Consider the following 17,653-nt stretch of genomic DNA (forward strand, 5'->3'; position numbering starts at 1 on the left):
ATCACTTTTTTAAGCATGAATTATTCAATACTTTAAAATGGCCATAACTTCTTAAATATTGACTTTTCGGCGTTTTTAGCTATTATTTGTGATTACTTTTTGGGCATGAATTATTACATATTTTAAAATGCCCATAACTCCTTAAATATTGACTTTTCGGCGTTTTTAGCTATTATTTGTGATCACCTTTTTAAGCATGAATTATTCAATACTTTAAAATGGCCATAACTTCTTAAATATCGACTTTTCGTCATTTTTAGCTATTATTTGTGATCACTTTTTTAAGCATGAATTATTACATATTTTAAAATGGCAATAACTCCTTAAATATTGACTTTTCGGCGTTTTTAGCTATTATTAGTCATCACTTTTTTGGGCATGAATTATTCATTACTTTAAAATGGCCATAACTCCTTAAATATTGACTTTTCGTCGTTTTTAGCTATTATTTGTGATAACTTTTTTAAGCATGAATTATTACATATTTTAAAATGGCAATAACTCCTTAAATATTGACTTTTCGGCGTTTTTAGCTATTATTTGTGATTACTTTTTGGGCATGAATTATTACATATTTTAAAATGCCCATAACTCCTTAAATATTGACTTTTCGGCGTTTTTAGCTATTATTTGTGATCACCTTTTTAAGCATGAATTATTCAATACTTTAAAATGGCCATAACTTCTTAAATATTGACTTTTCGTCATTTTTAGCTATTATTTGTGATCACTTTTTTAAGCATGAATTATTACATATTTCAAAATGGCAATAACTCCTTAAATATTGACTTTTCGGCGTTTTTAGCTATTATTTGTCATCACTTTTTTGGGCATGAATTATTCATTACTTTAAAATGGCCATAACTCTTTAAATATTGACTTTTCGTCGTTTTTAGCTATTATTTGTGATCACTTTTTTAAGCATGAATTATTACATATTTTAAAATGGCAATAACTCCTTAAATATTGACTTTTCGGCGTTTTTAGCTATTATTTGTCATCACTTTTTTGGGCATGAATTATTCATTACTTTAAAATTGCCATAACTCCTTAAATATTGACTTTTCGGCGTTTTTAGCTATTATTTGTGATCACTTTTTTGGGCATGAATAGTTACATATTTTAAAATGGCCATAACTCCTTAAATATTGACTTTTCGACGTTTTTAGCTATTATTTGTGATCACTTTTTTTGGACATGAATTATTACATATTTTAAAATGGCCATAACTCTTTAAATATTCACTTTTTGGCGTTTTTAGCTATTATTTGTGATCACTTTTTTAAGCATGAATTGTTACATGTTTTAAAATGGCCATAACTCCTTAAATATTGACTTTTTTTAGCTATTATTTGTGATCACTTTTTTAAGCATGAATTATTCAATACTTTTAAATGGCCATAACTCCTTAAATATTGACTTTTCGTCGTTTTTAGCTATTATTTGTGATCACTTTTTTAAGCATGAATTATTACATATTTTAAAATGGCAATAACTCCTTAAATATTGACTTTTCGGCGTTTTTAGCTATTATTTGTCATCACTTTTTTGGGCATGAATTATTCATTACTTTAAAATTGCCATAACTCCTTAAATATTGACTTTTCGACGTTTTTAGCTATTATTTGTGATCCCTTTTTTAAGCGTGAATTATTCAATACTTTAAAATGGCGATAACTTCTTAAATATTGACTTTTCGGCGTTTTTAGCTATTATTTGTGATCACTTTTTTGGGCATGAATAATTACATATTTTAAAATGGCAATAACTCCTTAAATATTGACTTTTCGGCGTTTTTAGCTATTATTTGTGATCACTTTTTTAAGCATGAATTATTACATATTTTAAAATGGCCATAACTCCTTAAATATTGACTTTTCGGGGTTTTTTTGCTATTATTTGTGATCACTTTTTTGGGCATGAATTATTACATATTTTAAAATGGCCATAACTCCTTAAATATTGACTTTTCGGGGTTTTTTTGCTATTATTTGTGATCACTTTTTTGAGCATGAATTATTACATATTTTAAAATGGCCATAACACCTTAAATATTGACTTTTCGGGGTTTTTAGCTATTATTTGTTATTACTTTTTTGGGCGTGAATTATTACACATTTTAAAATGGCCATAACTCCTCAAATATTGACTTTTCGGCGTTTTTAGCAATTATTTGTTTTTAAGCAGAGTTATTCAGTACTTTAAAATGGCCATAACTCCTTATATATTGACTTTTCGGCGTTTTTAGCTATTATGATTACTTTTTTAAGCATGAATTATTCAATACTTTAAAATGGCCATAGCTCCTTAAATATTGACCTTTCGGCGTTTTGAGCTATTATTTGTGATCACTTTTTTAAGCATGAATTATATAAATTTTTAAATGGGCATAACTCCTTAAATATTGACTTTTTGGCGTTTTTAGCTATTATTTGTGATCACTTTTTTAAGCATGAATTCAATATTTTAAAATGGCCATATATCCTCAAATATTGACCTTTGGTGGTTTTAAGCTATTATTTGTGATTAGTTTTTAGGCATGAATTATTAAATACTTTGAAATGTCCATCACTTTCCTGCCGTAAAATCAAAGCTTGTTTATGGTATAAATCCTTTTTTATTAAAATATAATAATGATAATACACTTAAACTTAAAACTATATTACGAAATAAAAAATAAATTTCAAATCAATGAACTATGTAAAGAGCTCCTATAAATAACACTGCCGATGACAAAACTATGAACATGATTTTCTTGAGAATCTAGAAAGAAAATATAATAATTATTTATTGCTGAAATATTTCAAAATTGAAATATCACCCACCTCATCCTGCCACTGACGGTTAGCTATACACTTGCTATACGGCATACTGGTAAAGGAGACACTATTGTAGAGTGGCACCCAATAGTTCGGGAAGAAACGAAACAGAGTTGTATCCAACATTTTACGACACTTAAAAGAGAATCGTTTTGTCAAATCTCTCATTTCAACATAATTATACATGGCAAGGTCACAAATGGCATGGGCATCGCTGACACGACGTTCGGTAAATGTTTCCAAAGCCTTGCCGATAGTCATGTGCGGTTCACGAAGTATCGAAAAGAATAGTGTACAGTCTTCCATACCAGCATTCATACCTTGTCCGTAATATGGTACCATGGCATGTGCGGCATCTCCCAGTAGTATAGCCTTGTCAGCGAAATGGAAAGGATTGCACTGGAAAATAAGAGAGAAAAGATAGTTGTTATTTTTTAAAAGTCGAAAAAAGAAAAAATTCTCAGCGCTGGAATAGCGTTAAGGAAACGAAAACACAGCACTAGAACATCAAAGAGCGTAGACATACTGTTATCTTCTCAAATATATAAATTCTCGATAGAGAAAAAAGAAAACAAGTAAAAAAGCAGCTAAGCTCGACCGGGACGAACTTTGAATACCCTCCACCATTTGGAACGAACTTGGAAATTTAATAAAATAAATAAATAAAATCCGTTAAAAATTATGTAAAAATAGGCAAATTTTGTCATAAGCCATTACAATATTCAAATGCGAAACTTGAAAAAAAATCGGTAAATAATGTAGCTAAAATCATCAAAATACCGAATATAGAGAGGTACCACGCGGACCTGCACAGACAATTTTCTGTCATAGGCTGTAATATACATTACGAACTTCAAATACCAAACTTGAAACAATTCCGGTGAATAATGTCGCTAAAATCATCAAAATACCGAATATCGGGAGGTGCCATTCTATGGGGGCTATACCAAGGTGTGGACCTGCACGGACAATTTTCTGTCATAGGCTGTAGTATCTATTAGGAACTTCAAATATTATTTTCCTGTGAATAATGCACTTAAATCACTAAAATACCGAAAATAGGGAGGTGCCACAACAGGGTGAGATAAAAAAACTGCAACCAACTTAAGACTGCTGTCATTTCTAAGCCACTCCTCCGACTGCTGTTAAAAATATTCCAGTTACAGCTCATTATATTGCTTACAAGCGTACAAAAGCATTTTTTGCGAGTTTTCCAGAAAAAAAGTTATTCGTGATGTTATTCAAGCGCGATAGTGCGATTTCTTTATTATTGGCTGGAAAACCATAAGTGACTATCGTTAGAACACTCCAGCATTTAAATGTGAATATATCTTTTGGGTCTCGTATCATCACTCGTTACCGTGATACTGGCAGCGTAGCAGAAATGGTTTGAAAAGTAAAGAAGCGACTTAATCGAAACGCGCGTCGCAGTGGCCGAAAAATGGCTCGTGAGCTGAACATATCACAATATTCCATTCGGCAAATATTGAAAAATGAACTCAGGGTAAAGCCATTGAAATTCCAAAAAGTGCAACAGAGAAAAAATAGACTATAAAGAGCAAAAGAGTTTCTTCGCTTGGCCGAAAGTTTTCAGCTACCGAATTTGTTTTTCTCCGGTGAGAAAACATTCGTTGTCCAGCAGTTAGTAAACAAACAAAATTATCGTGTTTACTTGCCAAAGAGGTCAGCTGAAAATGTGTACCTTCGGTTGGCCACCAGAACTCAAGCGCCGGCCATGGTGATGGTGTGGGCCGTCATAACAGCCGATGGTCGTTCAGAATAAATGCCGAATATTATCGCGAAAATATTCTGAGGGTGTATTAAAGCCTTGGGCATGCAAACATTGTGGCCGCAGACCTTGGACATTCCAACTCAGCAACATCGCACTCAGCACGCGCCACCCAAGAATTGTTACAAGATAAGGTTCCTCGCTTCAATTCCAGCGCGCAATGGTCACCAAAATCTCAGGAAACCAATCCGTTGGACTATTGTGTCTGGAGTATTTTGGAAAGCAAGGTTGGCACTAAAAAATACCAAAGTGTTTATCACTTCAAGCAAGCGCTTCGCCGGAAATGGGCCAAAGTACCGCAGATCAACATTCGGGCAGCGTGTGACGGTTTCATTGGCCGTTTAAAGGCCATAATTCGTTCTAAAGGTGACCAATTCTAACAAATCTAAAACTTATTTTAAAATTTGATGCTATTTGCTTTCATTCAATAAAATTAAAAAAAATGTAAAATTTATAGCGTTTATGGGCGCTATACCAAAACGTGGTCCAACATGGCCCATTTTCAATACCAAACCACCCTTGCAGAAATAATATATAAATGATCAAGGATATATATATACTTTATGGGTTCTAAAATATATACTTCAAGGTGTTACAAACGGAATGACAAACTTAATATACCCTCCATACTATGTTGGAGGGTATAAAAGGGAAAATTCGGAACGTTTTTGTATGTTTGTTACAAATTTGGCAAAATTTACGGATGTTAGATTCGAAATTCGGAAAAATATCAGAATTTGTTCTATAGTTTTATCCGAAAATCATACGCAAATCGGAGAAATATAGGATGTGTGATACGAAATTCGGAAATGTGTCGGATGTTTGATCCGAAATTCTGAAAATTCTGGGATTTTTAAACCCAAATTCGGAAAAATTTCGTATGTTTGGTCCCAAAATTCGAAATAAAATATGAATATTTTCGATAGTTTTATCCAAAAATTGGAAAAAAAATTAGCTAGATTTTTCGAAAAGTCGAATATTGTCGGAAGATTTGAACAGAGTGTACTATGCATAAATTGGTGAAATTTTAAGAAACAAATTGAAAAATATTATTTTTTTGAGTGTGTAAAGTAATGTGTGACACACTGTACATCACCGGTAGGAAAAGAAGTGATTGCAAAACAAAATTTGTCCAGCGAGAAAATTGCAAACTCTCAATAAAAAAACTGTCGAAATCTCTCTCGAACTGCTTGCTTTTGCAGGCTTTTCTGTGTTAACAGACGATTTACAGTAACGATTTGCGAGAATTGTTACTAATATTTTAACTTCGAATAAGATGTCTTGTCCTTAATTTAATTTTGTTAAAACTCATAACATTCGATTCATGATTGGGCCCTTGACTCACCTTAATCGACAACAAAAACTGAGGTTTGGATTTAAAGAAATCCTTAATAAGCAACTCCTCGCCAATCAATGGCACAGCATCTGAATAATATCTGTGAAAAAATTCCAATAGCTCTTTTGGCGTTCGAATACCCTCAAACACTTTGAATGGCATCGATAGAGTAACGGTAAAAGATTTATCCTGATTCGGCAGAGCAATCATCATAAATTCATTTCTCGGCCAGATGTGCAAATAGTTTGGTGGCATTTGGAACTCATCATTCTTGGCGGGTATACACAATTCCAAATACCCATGTTCAATATACTCCTGCGAAAAATTAAAACCCAAGGTCTTGGACATTTGTTGGCGTACCGCACTGAAGGCACCATCACAACCAACAATTAGATCAGCTGTAGCTTCCTCCAGCTGTTGTTCCTCATAGTCACTGCAAAGACAATGATAAGGAAATTGCTTTTTTCATGCCTTTCGTTTATTTTCTGACAACAAAAGAGATAAGCAGCTTACCACTGGAAACGCATTGAACCCTCTTGCAGATTTGCCGATTTCAGTTTGTGTCGAAAGTGATACTGTATGTTGGGGAACTTTTCACCAGCTGTAAATGAAAAAAGAACAGTAGAATCTTTCCTATCTGAATTTTTTTCAGTTTTAATCACCATTTAATAGAACTTCATTTAAATGTTTACGTCCCACCGAATAGAGACATTGATTTGTACAGGGATCGTATAGAACCACCGATGTCTGCCCCTTAACATCGTGCAACATACGACCTCGCATCGGTATGGCCGTACTCAAAACTTCATCTTCAAGACCAACTTCAGCCAGAGCTTTGCGACCCCTCTCAGACAAAGCCAAATTGATACTACGCCCCTGCACCAACTCTGATGTACGTATGTCTTCGCGATACTCGTACAGATGAACGTTGTGTCCATTGCGAGCGAAATTCAAGGCGGCCAATGAACCAACCTAGAAGAGAGATAGGAAATCAATAATAAAAACATTTGTAGGTTATTTAAAGAATGTAAAAAAAGCGTATTTGGAAAAGCATGACTTATTTATGCCATGGCAATCCAACAGTTGCATTCCAGAATTATAATTAATGCATGGTTTTCCATAGATCTAGAAAATTGGGAAACTTGTCGTTCACAACTTTTAGGGGCATATTTATTGAATGCTTATAGTATGTTTACATCTTACCGGATTTAATAAACCCAGCAAATTTGAATTGCCAATTTCATTGCTTACACGTCAAATAAATCCTATTAAAGGTGGTTAAACCAATGGTAGAATTAAGAAGGTAAAGTCATATACTCATCATTTGACAACATCTCATTGTTAAAATGTATATTTGTAAATCCATTACATATTCATATATCAGATCCGGATGTATCTTTATAAATCCGTTGTATATTTATATAAAAATTTACATATGCGCTTTCACTATTATTATCCATATGTATTTCCTTGTGTATGTCACAATTGTTGTTACATGTGACTCATCATACCCTTTGATACCCTCCACCATTGTAAGGAGGGTATATTAAGTTTGCCATTCCACTTCTAACACCTCGAAATATATATTTCAGACCCCTTGATCAGCATAATATTCTATGTCGATTTAGCGGTATCCGTCCGTCTGTGGAAATAACCCTAGTTTCTGAACAAAATGAAGTAGGTTGATAAAATTTTACTCAAATATATATTATGTCTGCAGGACTTTTGTTATTGAAAATGGGCCACGTTTTGGTATAGCCACCATATAATGGTACCCCCGTAATTTCGGTATTTTGGTGATTTATGCGACATTATTCAACGGAAATGTTTGAAATTTGGTATTTGAAGTTCGTAATGGATACTGCAGCCTAAGACAAAAAATTGTCTGAGCAGGTCCACGTCATCGCATAGACCCAATATAACGGTACCTCGCGATATTTGGTATTTTGATGATTTTTGCGACATTTTTCACCGAAATTGTTTCAAATTTGGTATTTGAAGTTCGTAATGGATACTTCAGCCTAAGACAGAAAATTGTCTGTGCAGGTCCACGTCTTCGTATAGCCCCCCATATAAGGGTACCTCCCGATATTCGGTATAAGGTCCTGTTGCCAAATCAGCTGACTACCAAATGTAATGTCAAAATGCATTATTGTGATTGAGATCCCTGACCAAAAGATAGTTAAATTGCCAACAAAATGTAAACAAAATTTTGGTGTTTGTATCTGGTTTTTAATATTCCAGGAACACCTTGTATTTCATAACTTAAATGCCGTCCACGTAACACACGATGTGTGCACCTTCTACGTATGAAAAATGTGACACTACATATGTAAAAAACATATCGTCTGATAGTGCCTTTAACATTGCATTTATAACGTATGGACCGAAAGTGAACTAAATAAACCTTAAAATATGTATCCTGACCTTTAGACCTAAATGACGAACTGAAAACTTAAAACTTTACAGTTAAAGCCTCACCGAACGCTTGGTAACTTGTTCTTTTTTTTCTCTTTAAATACAAATTTCCAAAAATTGAAGCACGATTTTTCTTTTTCCCACCCAAGATGGACTAGTTTAAATTCGGCACATAATTAGAACTAGAAAGTCAGTCGATAATTTATGCGAGAATAACAATGCTAAGGTGAGAACACATTAAATGCTTTTTTTACTGGCATAAGTCATAGACTGGCTTCTTCGTAAAAGAACAAAGGCGTTTTAGGTTGACTTAGTTCAATTTCGACCCTCTGTTCTTTAATGAAAAAGCCGATGAAGTGAGCTAATCAAAAAAGCCTTTTATGTATTCATACCTTCATATGTTTAGTGACAAACGGACTGATTTATATGTAGTGGCCAAATACAACACTTATTAAAGACAATTTATTTTGTGTAAACGCCAGGTAAACAATTTGTTTAAAAACTTACATAAATTGCCCAAACAGTAGCCGTTTTTTTTCACATCCTAATATATTCGCCAGTATAAAATATGATTTTAAATTAGGTTTACTGACCTAATTTTCTACCATTCCCATAAACCGCCAACATGTTGACGTTGTGAACACGTTTTTGGTAGAAACGAATGTAGCGTCGATCTTTTTTGATGAGATAAAGCGAGCATATATTTTTCTTACAAGAAAAGCGATAAGATTTTCCATGTCCATATTTATGTGGTGTCTGAGTTAGATTACGGAATGTAATTTAGCCTGCAAATGATAATCATGATAAAATGTGCGAAACATGTGCGATAGCTAGGCACGCGTGTGAACTTTAGGATTTGTGAAAGATGAGTGGTATACTCATACTGGTTCTCTTTCTCTATCTAAGGTAATTCGTTGTCCAGCAGTTTGTAAACAAACAAAATGATTGTGTTCACTTGCCAAAGAGGTCAGCTGAAAATGTGTGCCTTCGGTTGCCCACCAGAACTCAAGCGCCGGCCATGGTGATGGTGTGGGCCGCGATAACAGCCGATGGTCGCTCAGAATAAATGCAGAATATTATCGCGAAAATATTCTGGAGTGTGTAAACATTTTGGCTGAAGACCTTGGACATTCCAACAGGACTCAGCACCATCGCACTCAGCACACGCCACCCAAGAATGGTTACATAATGAGGTTACTTGCTTCATTTCCAGCGCAAATGGCCACAAATGGTTGGACTATTGTATCTGGATTATTTTGGAAAGCAAGTTTGGCACTAAAAAATACCAAAGTGTCGATCACCTCAAGCAAGCGCTTCGCCGGGCATGAGCCAAAATACCGCAGAGCAACATTCGGGCAGCGTGTAATGGTTTCATTGGCCGTTTGAAAACCGTAATTCGTGTCAAACGTGACCAATTCAAACAAATCTAAAGTTGTTCTAAAATTTGTTGCTATTTCCGACATTTTTTGCTTTCATTCAATAAAATTAAAAAAATGTAAAAATTATGGTGTTCGACTTTGTTGCATTTTTTATCCCACCCTGCATCTAGATTTAATAATTTTTAACAAATTTACATTCGAAATTCATATCTTAGAATTGAAAATCATGTTTTTAGTTTTTTCCTGCCAATTTAATGCTTTCCATTCTGATACTTTTTTTTTTGTTTTGGAAAATACGGCCAGTAAGCTCTCAAATATCTTAAATCAGTGGAAATCTTATATCCTCCTCCTCTCTATATCCTTGAATAAATTTAATACTTATAGAAAAAATCGGTCCACGTTAATTAAGGATTTTTTGTAGTCCAGTAAAATCGAGGCGTATCTTTATTTTAATATCCTCCTCCCCTTCCATATATCCTTGAAGAAAATTAATACTCGGCAAATTAGAATTACTTTCCTATAAGAACAAAATTTAATCCTTATCGAAAAACTCGGTCCACATTGATTGAGGATTTTTGTAGTGCAGATAATTTTTTCCTGTTGGACAAAACAATCCGCTGTGACTGAAAAAATAACTTCACTGTGACTTATAATTCTTCCCGTATGCACTTTTCTTTTAGTATCCCATTAAATTTAAAATCAGCCTTGCTACACTCTCAATTTTTTTATACACACACACTTAACTGTTTTTAATTTTTAAAAAAAATTAAACACTTCCAACTTACTAGACCTCCGCCAATGATGGCCACCTTAAGTGGTGGTATACTTAGATTTACCCCGTTTGCATTGACCGTATTAATTTTTTCCGACATATTGTCCTTAAAATGCACTTGTTCGCGTTCCACTTCAATTTAACAGCGTCAAAAACAATAAAACGATTATGTTACGATATTGTGGTTATTTTTTGTTGTACTTTTCTTGTTGTTACTTTTAGATTTGTACTATTGCAGACGACACGTTTATTGCAGTCTTCACCGGACGACAGCCAAGAACGTTATGTTTGCATCTTGTGGTGTAAACTGAATAATATACGAATGTTATAATGTTTTAACGTACATATACATATGTATATGTGTTGTCTATTATTTGTATGGCTTAGGTGGTCTTCTTCTTCGGCGTGTGTCAACAAACTGACTTGGTAGCAGCCAGCCAAAGAAACTTTGGTTATCTGTCAAATAATGATGATGATGATGATGTTAATGATATGTCTGGAAGAAGCTTCTACAACAACGTTTATCTTAGATTTTAATATTCGGAATTTAATATAATAGAATTTACATTTCAAATATTGTACTACCGAAACAACAACACAACAATAATAATGTCATTGTGGCAATTGGTGGGTCTTAGTCGAGCATTAACATCAATTGTACACTCAAAAATTAATCAAAGTTCATTGTTATCTTACACTAGAGCAGTGCGTGGGAATTCTGTTTATCGACGGAATCAAGTACTGATTTATATAATAGGAAAGTCCATGAAAGTAGTTTTATGATTATTTTTTAAAATAAATTAAATTATTTAAAAAATACACCTTTTTTTAACTAAAGCGCTTGAAAAATATTTTTAAAAAATACTTTTTTCTTGGCAGGCATTTATAATTAAAAACCAATATTTTGTGTTATGAAGTCCTTGAGTAATATTTTAAAAACTAACAATTTGTATACAGCCAGTGTACCGTTGAATATAAAGGGTGAGATGAAGAAACTGCAACCAACTTCAGACTGCTGTCATTTCTAAGCCGCTCATCCGACAGCTATTGTTTACAAGCGCACAAAAAACATTTTTCGGAAAAAAAAGTTATTTGTGATGGAATTCAAGTGTGATAGTGTGATTTATTTATATTTGTCTGAAAAACCACAAGTGGCTATCGTTAGAGCACTCCGGCATTTAAATGTGAATAAATCTTTTGTTTCTCGTACCATCGCTCGTTACCGTGATCCTGCAAGCGTAGCCCGACGTCAAAGAAGTGGACGGAAGATAAGAGCAACATAAGCAGAAATGGTTCGAAAAGTAGGTTCGTGAACTGAACATATCGCAATACTCCATTCGGCAAATATTGAAAAATGAGCTCGGGGTAAAGCCATTGAAATTCCAAAAAGTGCAAGAACTTACACCGCAATGGAAAGAAAATATACACAAAAGAGCCTTGGGCACGCAAACATTTTGGCCGCAGACCTTGGACTTTCCAACAGGACTCAGCACCATCGCACTCAGCACGCACCACCCAAGAATGGTTACAAAATGAGGTACCTCGCTTCATTTCCAGCGCAGAATGGCCACCAAAATCTTCGGATACCAATCCCTTGGACTATTGTGTCTGGATTATTTTGGAAAGCAAGGTTGGCACTAAAGAAATACCAAGGGTCGATCACCTCAAGCAAGCGCTTCGCCGGGAGGGGGCCAAAATACCGCAGAGCAACATTCGGGCAGCATGTGACGGTTTCATTGGCCGTTTGAAGGCCATAATTCGTGACAAAGGTGGCCAAGTCGAACAAATCTATACTTATTTTAAAATTTTATGCTATCTTTCAATACTTTCTTTCAATAAAATTAAAAAAAAAATAAAAATTATGGCGTTTGACTTTGTTGCAGTTTTTTTATCTCACCCTGTATTTTTAATACGCGCCCGCAATGTACTTTGCTTAGAATTATTGATTTTGAAAAAAAAATCTAAACCATAAATACATACACAAATGGTAGGAGTCGGGCACACCTAGAAAAAAATTGTAATTAGCTGGTAACTCTACCTTATCTTTTCATTATACCATGGATAGATTCAATTTTGACATTAGGTTTTTACGATAATCCAATATTTTGAACTAATTCCTACACATTGTTACAAAATGTTCGATTATCCAAAGTCCAATAATTGAGCAACACAATTTACATTACTGAGTTACTGAGAGTTTACAAACTCTTATGTGGCGTTTCCACTGCACTAGATCCGATCTCTATTCGTTGTTTGAAAAAACTAGCTAATTCTTCACACAAAATTTCCTGAGCGAACACTCATATTTGTACATTGTTCAAATCAAATCACTCTCCGAACAAAGAAAAAATATGTCACATCCCTAACAAATGAGAGCATTTATCGAAAAAATAAATTGTGACATTTAAAAATTAAAACTAAAAAAATTTAATGAAATTTTAAAAATTTTTGGGAAGAGTGAAAACTACAATGTTGAATGGCGTATGTACATTCAAACGAAAGAACATTTTCTTTTCTCTCTTATTCGAGGTACGCATTTTGTCCACGAGTTAAAATTTCCGCAGAAAACTGCAAACAAAAGAGGCAATATTTTCAAAATGTTTGTATCGGCAGAAAAAATGTTTGTCAAGTGTCTCTCCAGCAAAATTTAAAAATAGTAAAAATACAAAAATACGTTCAAAATGTCAACATTTACACAAAAAGTTGAAAACGTGGGAGAAAAACAATAATTTCTTCTATTCATATTAGTGATAATTTCATGTATTTTCCTATAAATTCCCATTAAAATCAACAAACAAAATTTTTGAAAACAGGAATTATTTTACTATGAATTACAATCGTGCCGTATGAACGGTTAATTCGTGTTCATAATTCTGAGAGCGAACAACGTGATTGAAAGTGTAATGAGAACATAGCATTACTGAGAAAAGTTAATCAGTAAAATTTTCAAATTTATCGAGTATCGAAGAGACATTTTGATTTTCTGATTTCACCCATTCTGTTAAAATACATTTGTTTATATCTGAAATTCGCTGCAAAATATGACAAACTGTCATCAAAGAATTTTTACAGTTATGTTGAGAATATTGGTATACACAATTCAAATTTGATTTTCTAATACTGCACAATTGCCTTCTCGTGATTTTAAAATATTACAAGTAAAAATGAAAGTTTGCAAGGTTTGCAAAAAATAGTTTGAATGGAAATGTAAATTTTTTCTCCGTTCCAAAAGATAGACACAAAAGACAAACGGAGCACAAATTGTCAGGTAAAACTTACGCTCACATCGTTGGTGTTTTCAGATCACTTTAAAATGAGTGGCATTATTAAATCCGGCAAGCAATGTAGGCTCATGCCCATTGCAACAATTGAGGGTCTTAAGCTATTCGTTAAATAACAGGTAGGAATGGTCCGTATATCTAGTTCATTGAATAAATTTATGATGTGTAAACAGGACACCAACAATTTGCATATTTAACTTGCCCTGTCCTTGTTAACTGGTTCTGATTCGATTTTAAAATTTTACAAACAAATGCACATAATACCCTGTTCCACGGAGTGATATAGGTTTTAAATATCTAATAAATAATAAAATAAAAATAAACTAACAACATAACAAAAATACAATTATTGCTTTTGGGAAATAAAAATGTTGCTGTGTTTATGTTTGTTTGCAATTCGTCACAAAAAGAAGAACAACGAAGGCGAAATATTTTTCGCTTCAAAATAAATTTTGACAGTTCGGAGAGTAAATCAGTTTTTTATAGGCAATTCGCCCTCTACACGATCTAATAAATGGGCATTGACAAGTCCCCTGTATACCGAGAAAGGCTGACAAGGACCCACCGCATTAGAGGTAAGCAATACACAAAAAAAGAGATAAGGAAAAATTAAAAGAGAGTTAAGGAAGAATTTAAATTGCATTTTTCTATGTTTCGTTATTATTGCCAACTTTTTGTAATATGAATATTGTCTATTATTAAATCCCATTCAAGCCAAATTTCAAAATCTAGCAGCTTTTCTAAAATAATTTCAAACTACTAACTATTTTTTACAAACGGTGTAATTAACCAGTTATGAAAAAAACATGAAGCCATATAAGCGCCAATATAATAACACTCATTCACAAACTATACATCTACAACTACATACAGACATATTTTTCATTTATAATGTAAAATACTTAGCTGGCATACCATAAGGTCTACTGCAAGTGCTTTAATTCAACAATTACGACCCTTGTAATTATTTTCCAATTGTAATACAATGAAATTAATTGTTTAATTTTGGATTTATAAGAAAATTTTTAAGGGATCATTAGACCTATAAACGTAGGTAGATTTGAGGCAGTATATGACCTATAATTGTAGAAATTTAAGAATATTTTTCGAAGCATTGTCAGGCCTGTAAATACAAGTAATTTTGGGGTCATCGTTAGGCCTATCATCGTGGTTACTTTTTGAGGCATCTTCAGACCTATAATTCTGGATTTTTGATGAATAATGATGAATTTTGGTTAAGCGTAATCTTGGTTGCAGCTGTGAATTTGATAGAATATTTTTTGAATTATCATTATAATCGTAAAATGTTATGTCGATATAGCCATGTCCAGCTGTTGAAATCAGCGAAGAGCTTCGATATTTTGCATTGGCATATATTTAATGCCCAGAATGTTTGGAATGTACATAATACCATGGTAGAAGAATACAGGTAGATGCTTCAACGCTTGGGAACATCGATATATCAAAAAATTTTAAATGTTTTTCAAATATAAGTAGATTTTTATATGTTTTCTTATACAATGACATTCAGAGGTTATTAGAATTCACGTTTTTCAAAAATTTTTACAAATTTAAATAATTTTTCATTCAACATTTTTAATTTAAAAATTGGTTTCACAGTTCATTGTCCCAGCAGCTGTGCACATGCGTTTTTCTATATTCTTCTATCATGGTACATACTGATATAGATATAGAAGCTTGGAGATTTCTTCCCCAATTTCCAATAAAATCAACTGTATTCCAGATAACATAACATTCAAATTAAGTCATCGACTGACTTCTTCGAAAAAGAACAAAGGAGCAATGGATCAAAATTGAACTAAGTCAACCTAAAACTCTATTGTTTCTTTACGAAGAAGCCAGCGAGAAGACTTAAATCGCTCAGGAAAGCCTTTTATGTACTCTCACCTTAAGAATATCCCTATTGTCCTTAAGTTAGGTTTTCCCAAGGGGAAGGGTTTATAAATTCGGCCCTTTCGAATCTAAGGTTGGAATCATGGCAGAAGAATACAGGAAGAAGCATCAACGCTTGGGAGCATTGATATGTCAAAAAAATTTTGTTTTTTCAAATATAAGTAGATTTTTATATGTTTTCTTATATTACGTCAGTCGTAGGCTATTATAATTCACGTTTTTCAATAATTTTTACAAATTTAAATAATTTTTCATTCACCATTTTCAATTCCAAAATTGGTTTGACAGTTCATTGTCCCAGCAGCTGTGTCGACGCGTCTACCTATATTCTTCTACCATGGTTGGAATACATAAAACGCATTTTTGACTGGCTTAAGTCGTCGGTTAGGCTTCTTCGTAAAGAAACAAACGAGTTTTAGGTTGACTTAGCTCGATTTTGGGCCTATGCTCCTTTGTTATTTTCCGAAGAAGCCAGGCGATGACTTAAGACAGTCAAAAAAGCCCTTATATCTTCTCACCCTTAAAATTGTTTTTTTCGCTTAATTAAAAAATATTTGTTGCATCATTCTCAGACATATATCCGTGGATTTTTAGGAATATTTTTAGAAGCTCATTCTTCTAAACCGTACGTAAATCTTCCAGAGTTCAACATTCGTCTGCAGTTTTTTATTTCTAAGAATAAGACAAGCATCGCATATAATTTTTCTCTGGCTACTTCTTTTATTTAGTATTTGTCTTAGAAATTTGCTTATCTTGATTAGAAAGATAACAAAAAAACGAAAAAATGCATCTCCATAAAATCATGTACTTTAACATCATCAACATAATAATGAAATTAACCAAAGTCATAAAGACGCGAGATAAGTATTTTTTGTTTTCATTAGTCGACAATGGACGCAAATACAACTTTTGATTTCTAAACACAATTCCATGGGCTGAAATGTGTCAGACCTAGAAGAATTAAAACGAAAACAAATATTTTATTCGGGTTTTGCCCTTTGAAAATTAGAGTAAAGCAGAATACATAAATTTTTTTTTTACTGGCTTAAGTCATCAACTGGCTTTTTCGTAAAAGAACAAAGGAGCTTTAGGTTCACTATTAGGTTTTAATTTTGGTATATAATTTACGCTCTTTTGTTCTTTTATGGAGAAGAGAGCCGATGAATTAAGTCAGACAAAAATGCGTTTTATGCCTTCTCACCTTAAGTCTTGGTACAAGGAAATTAAGATAACCTCATTTAAATTGAGCATTCCCAGATCTGCATTTTCTGTAATTTACCTTGTTAAATTGTAATGCATAAAAAACAGCGCCCATCTCTGATTTTGTGTGTATACAATGAATTTATGAATATTGATTTTGATAATGAAATGTTGCCAAATGCATACATTTGAAAAAATTTTAAACACATGATTACATGACTTTGCCTTCTTAGTTCTACCATGCCTTTAGTAAGAATAAGAAACAAAAGGGAAAATTAAAAAAAAAACTGAAACAACGTTATGCTATGTTCTCATTGCACTTTCAATCAAGTTGTTCGCTCTCAGAATTAGGTACACGAAATAACCCGTTCTTAGGGCACGATTCGTAATTCATAGTAAAATAATCCCTTTTTTCAAAAATTTTATTTGTTGATTTTAATGGGAATTTATACGAAAATACATGAAATTCTCACTAATATGAATAGAAGAAATTATTTGTTTTTTCTCCCAAAGATTTATTATAACATTAATTCTACAATTTTCATTCAATTTTTAAACTTTCTGTGTAAATGTTGACATTTTGAACATATTTTTGTATTTTTCTATTTTTAAATTCTGCTGGAGAGACACTTGTCAAATATATTTTCTGCCGATACAAACATTTTGAAAATATTGCCTCTTTTGTTTCCAGATTTCTATGGAAATTTCAACTCGTGGACAAAATGCGTACCTCGGATGAGAGAGA

The 17,653-nt window shown here is 33.1% G+C and overlaps 1 protein-coding gene across 1 annotated transcript; it reads right to left on the reverse strand.

The window, feature by feature from the left end:
• Positions 1-2,594: 2,594 nt before the first annotated feature.
• LOC101890555 (kynurenine 3-monooxygenase) lies at positions 2,595-10,899 on the reverse strand. Its single transcript, XM_005188785.4, has 6 exons — positions 10,527-10,899; positions 6,607-6,916; positions 6,458-6,545; positions 5,954-6,377; positions 2,826-3,218; positions 2,595-2,763 (listed from the first exon to the last, which is right to left on the reverse strand). The coding sequence occupies exons 1-6, from the start codon at positions 10,611-10,613 to the stop codon at positions 2,689-2,691; spliced, it is 1,377 nt and encodes a 458-aa protein (XP_005188842.1). The 5' UTR covers positions 10,614-10,899; the 3' UTR covers positions 2,595-2,688.
• Positions 10,900-17,653: the final 6,754 nt, after the last annotated feature.

Source organism: Musca domestica, unplaced genomic scaffold (assembly GCF_030504385.1).
Source record: "Musca domestica strain aabys unplaced genomic scaffold, Musca_domestica.polishedcontigs.V.1.1 16, whole genome shotgun sequence".
Taxonomy (NCBI): Eukaryota; Metazoa; Arthropoda; class Insecta; order Diptera; family Muscidae; genus Musca; species Musca domestica.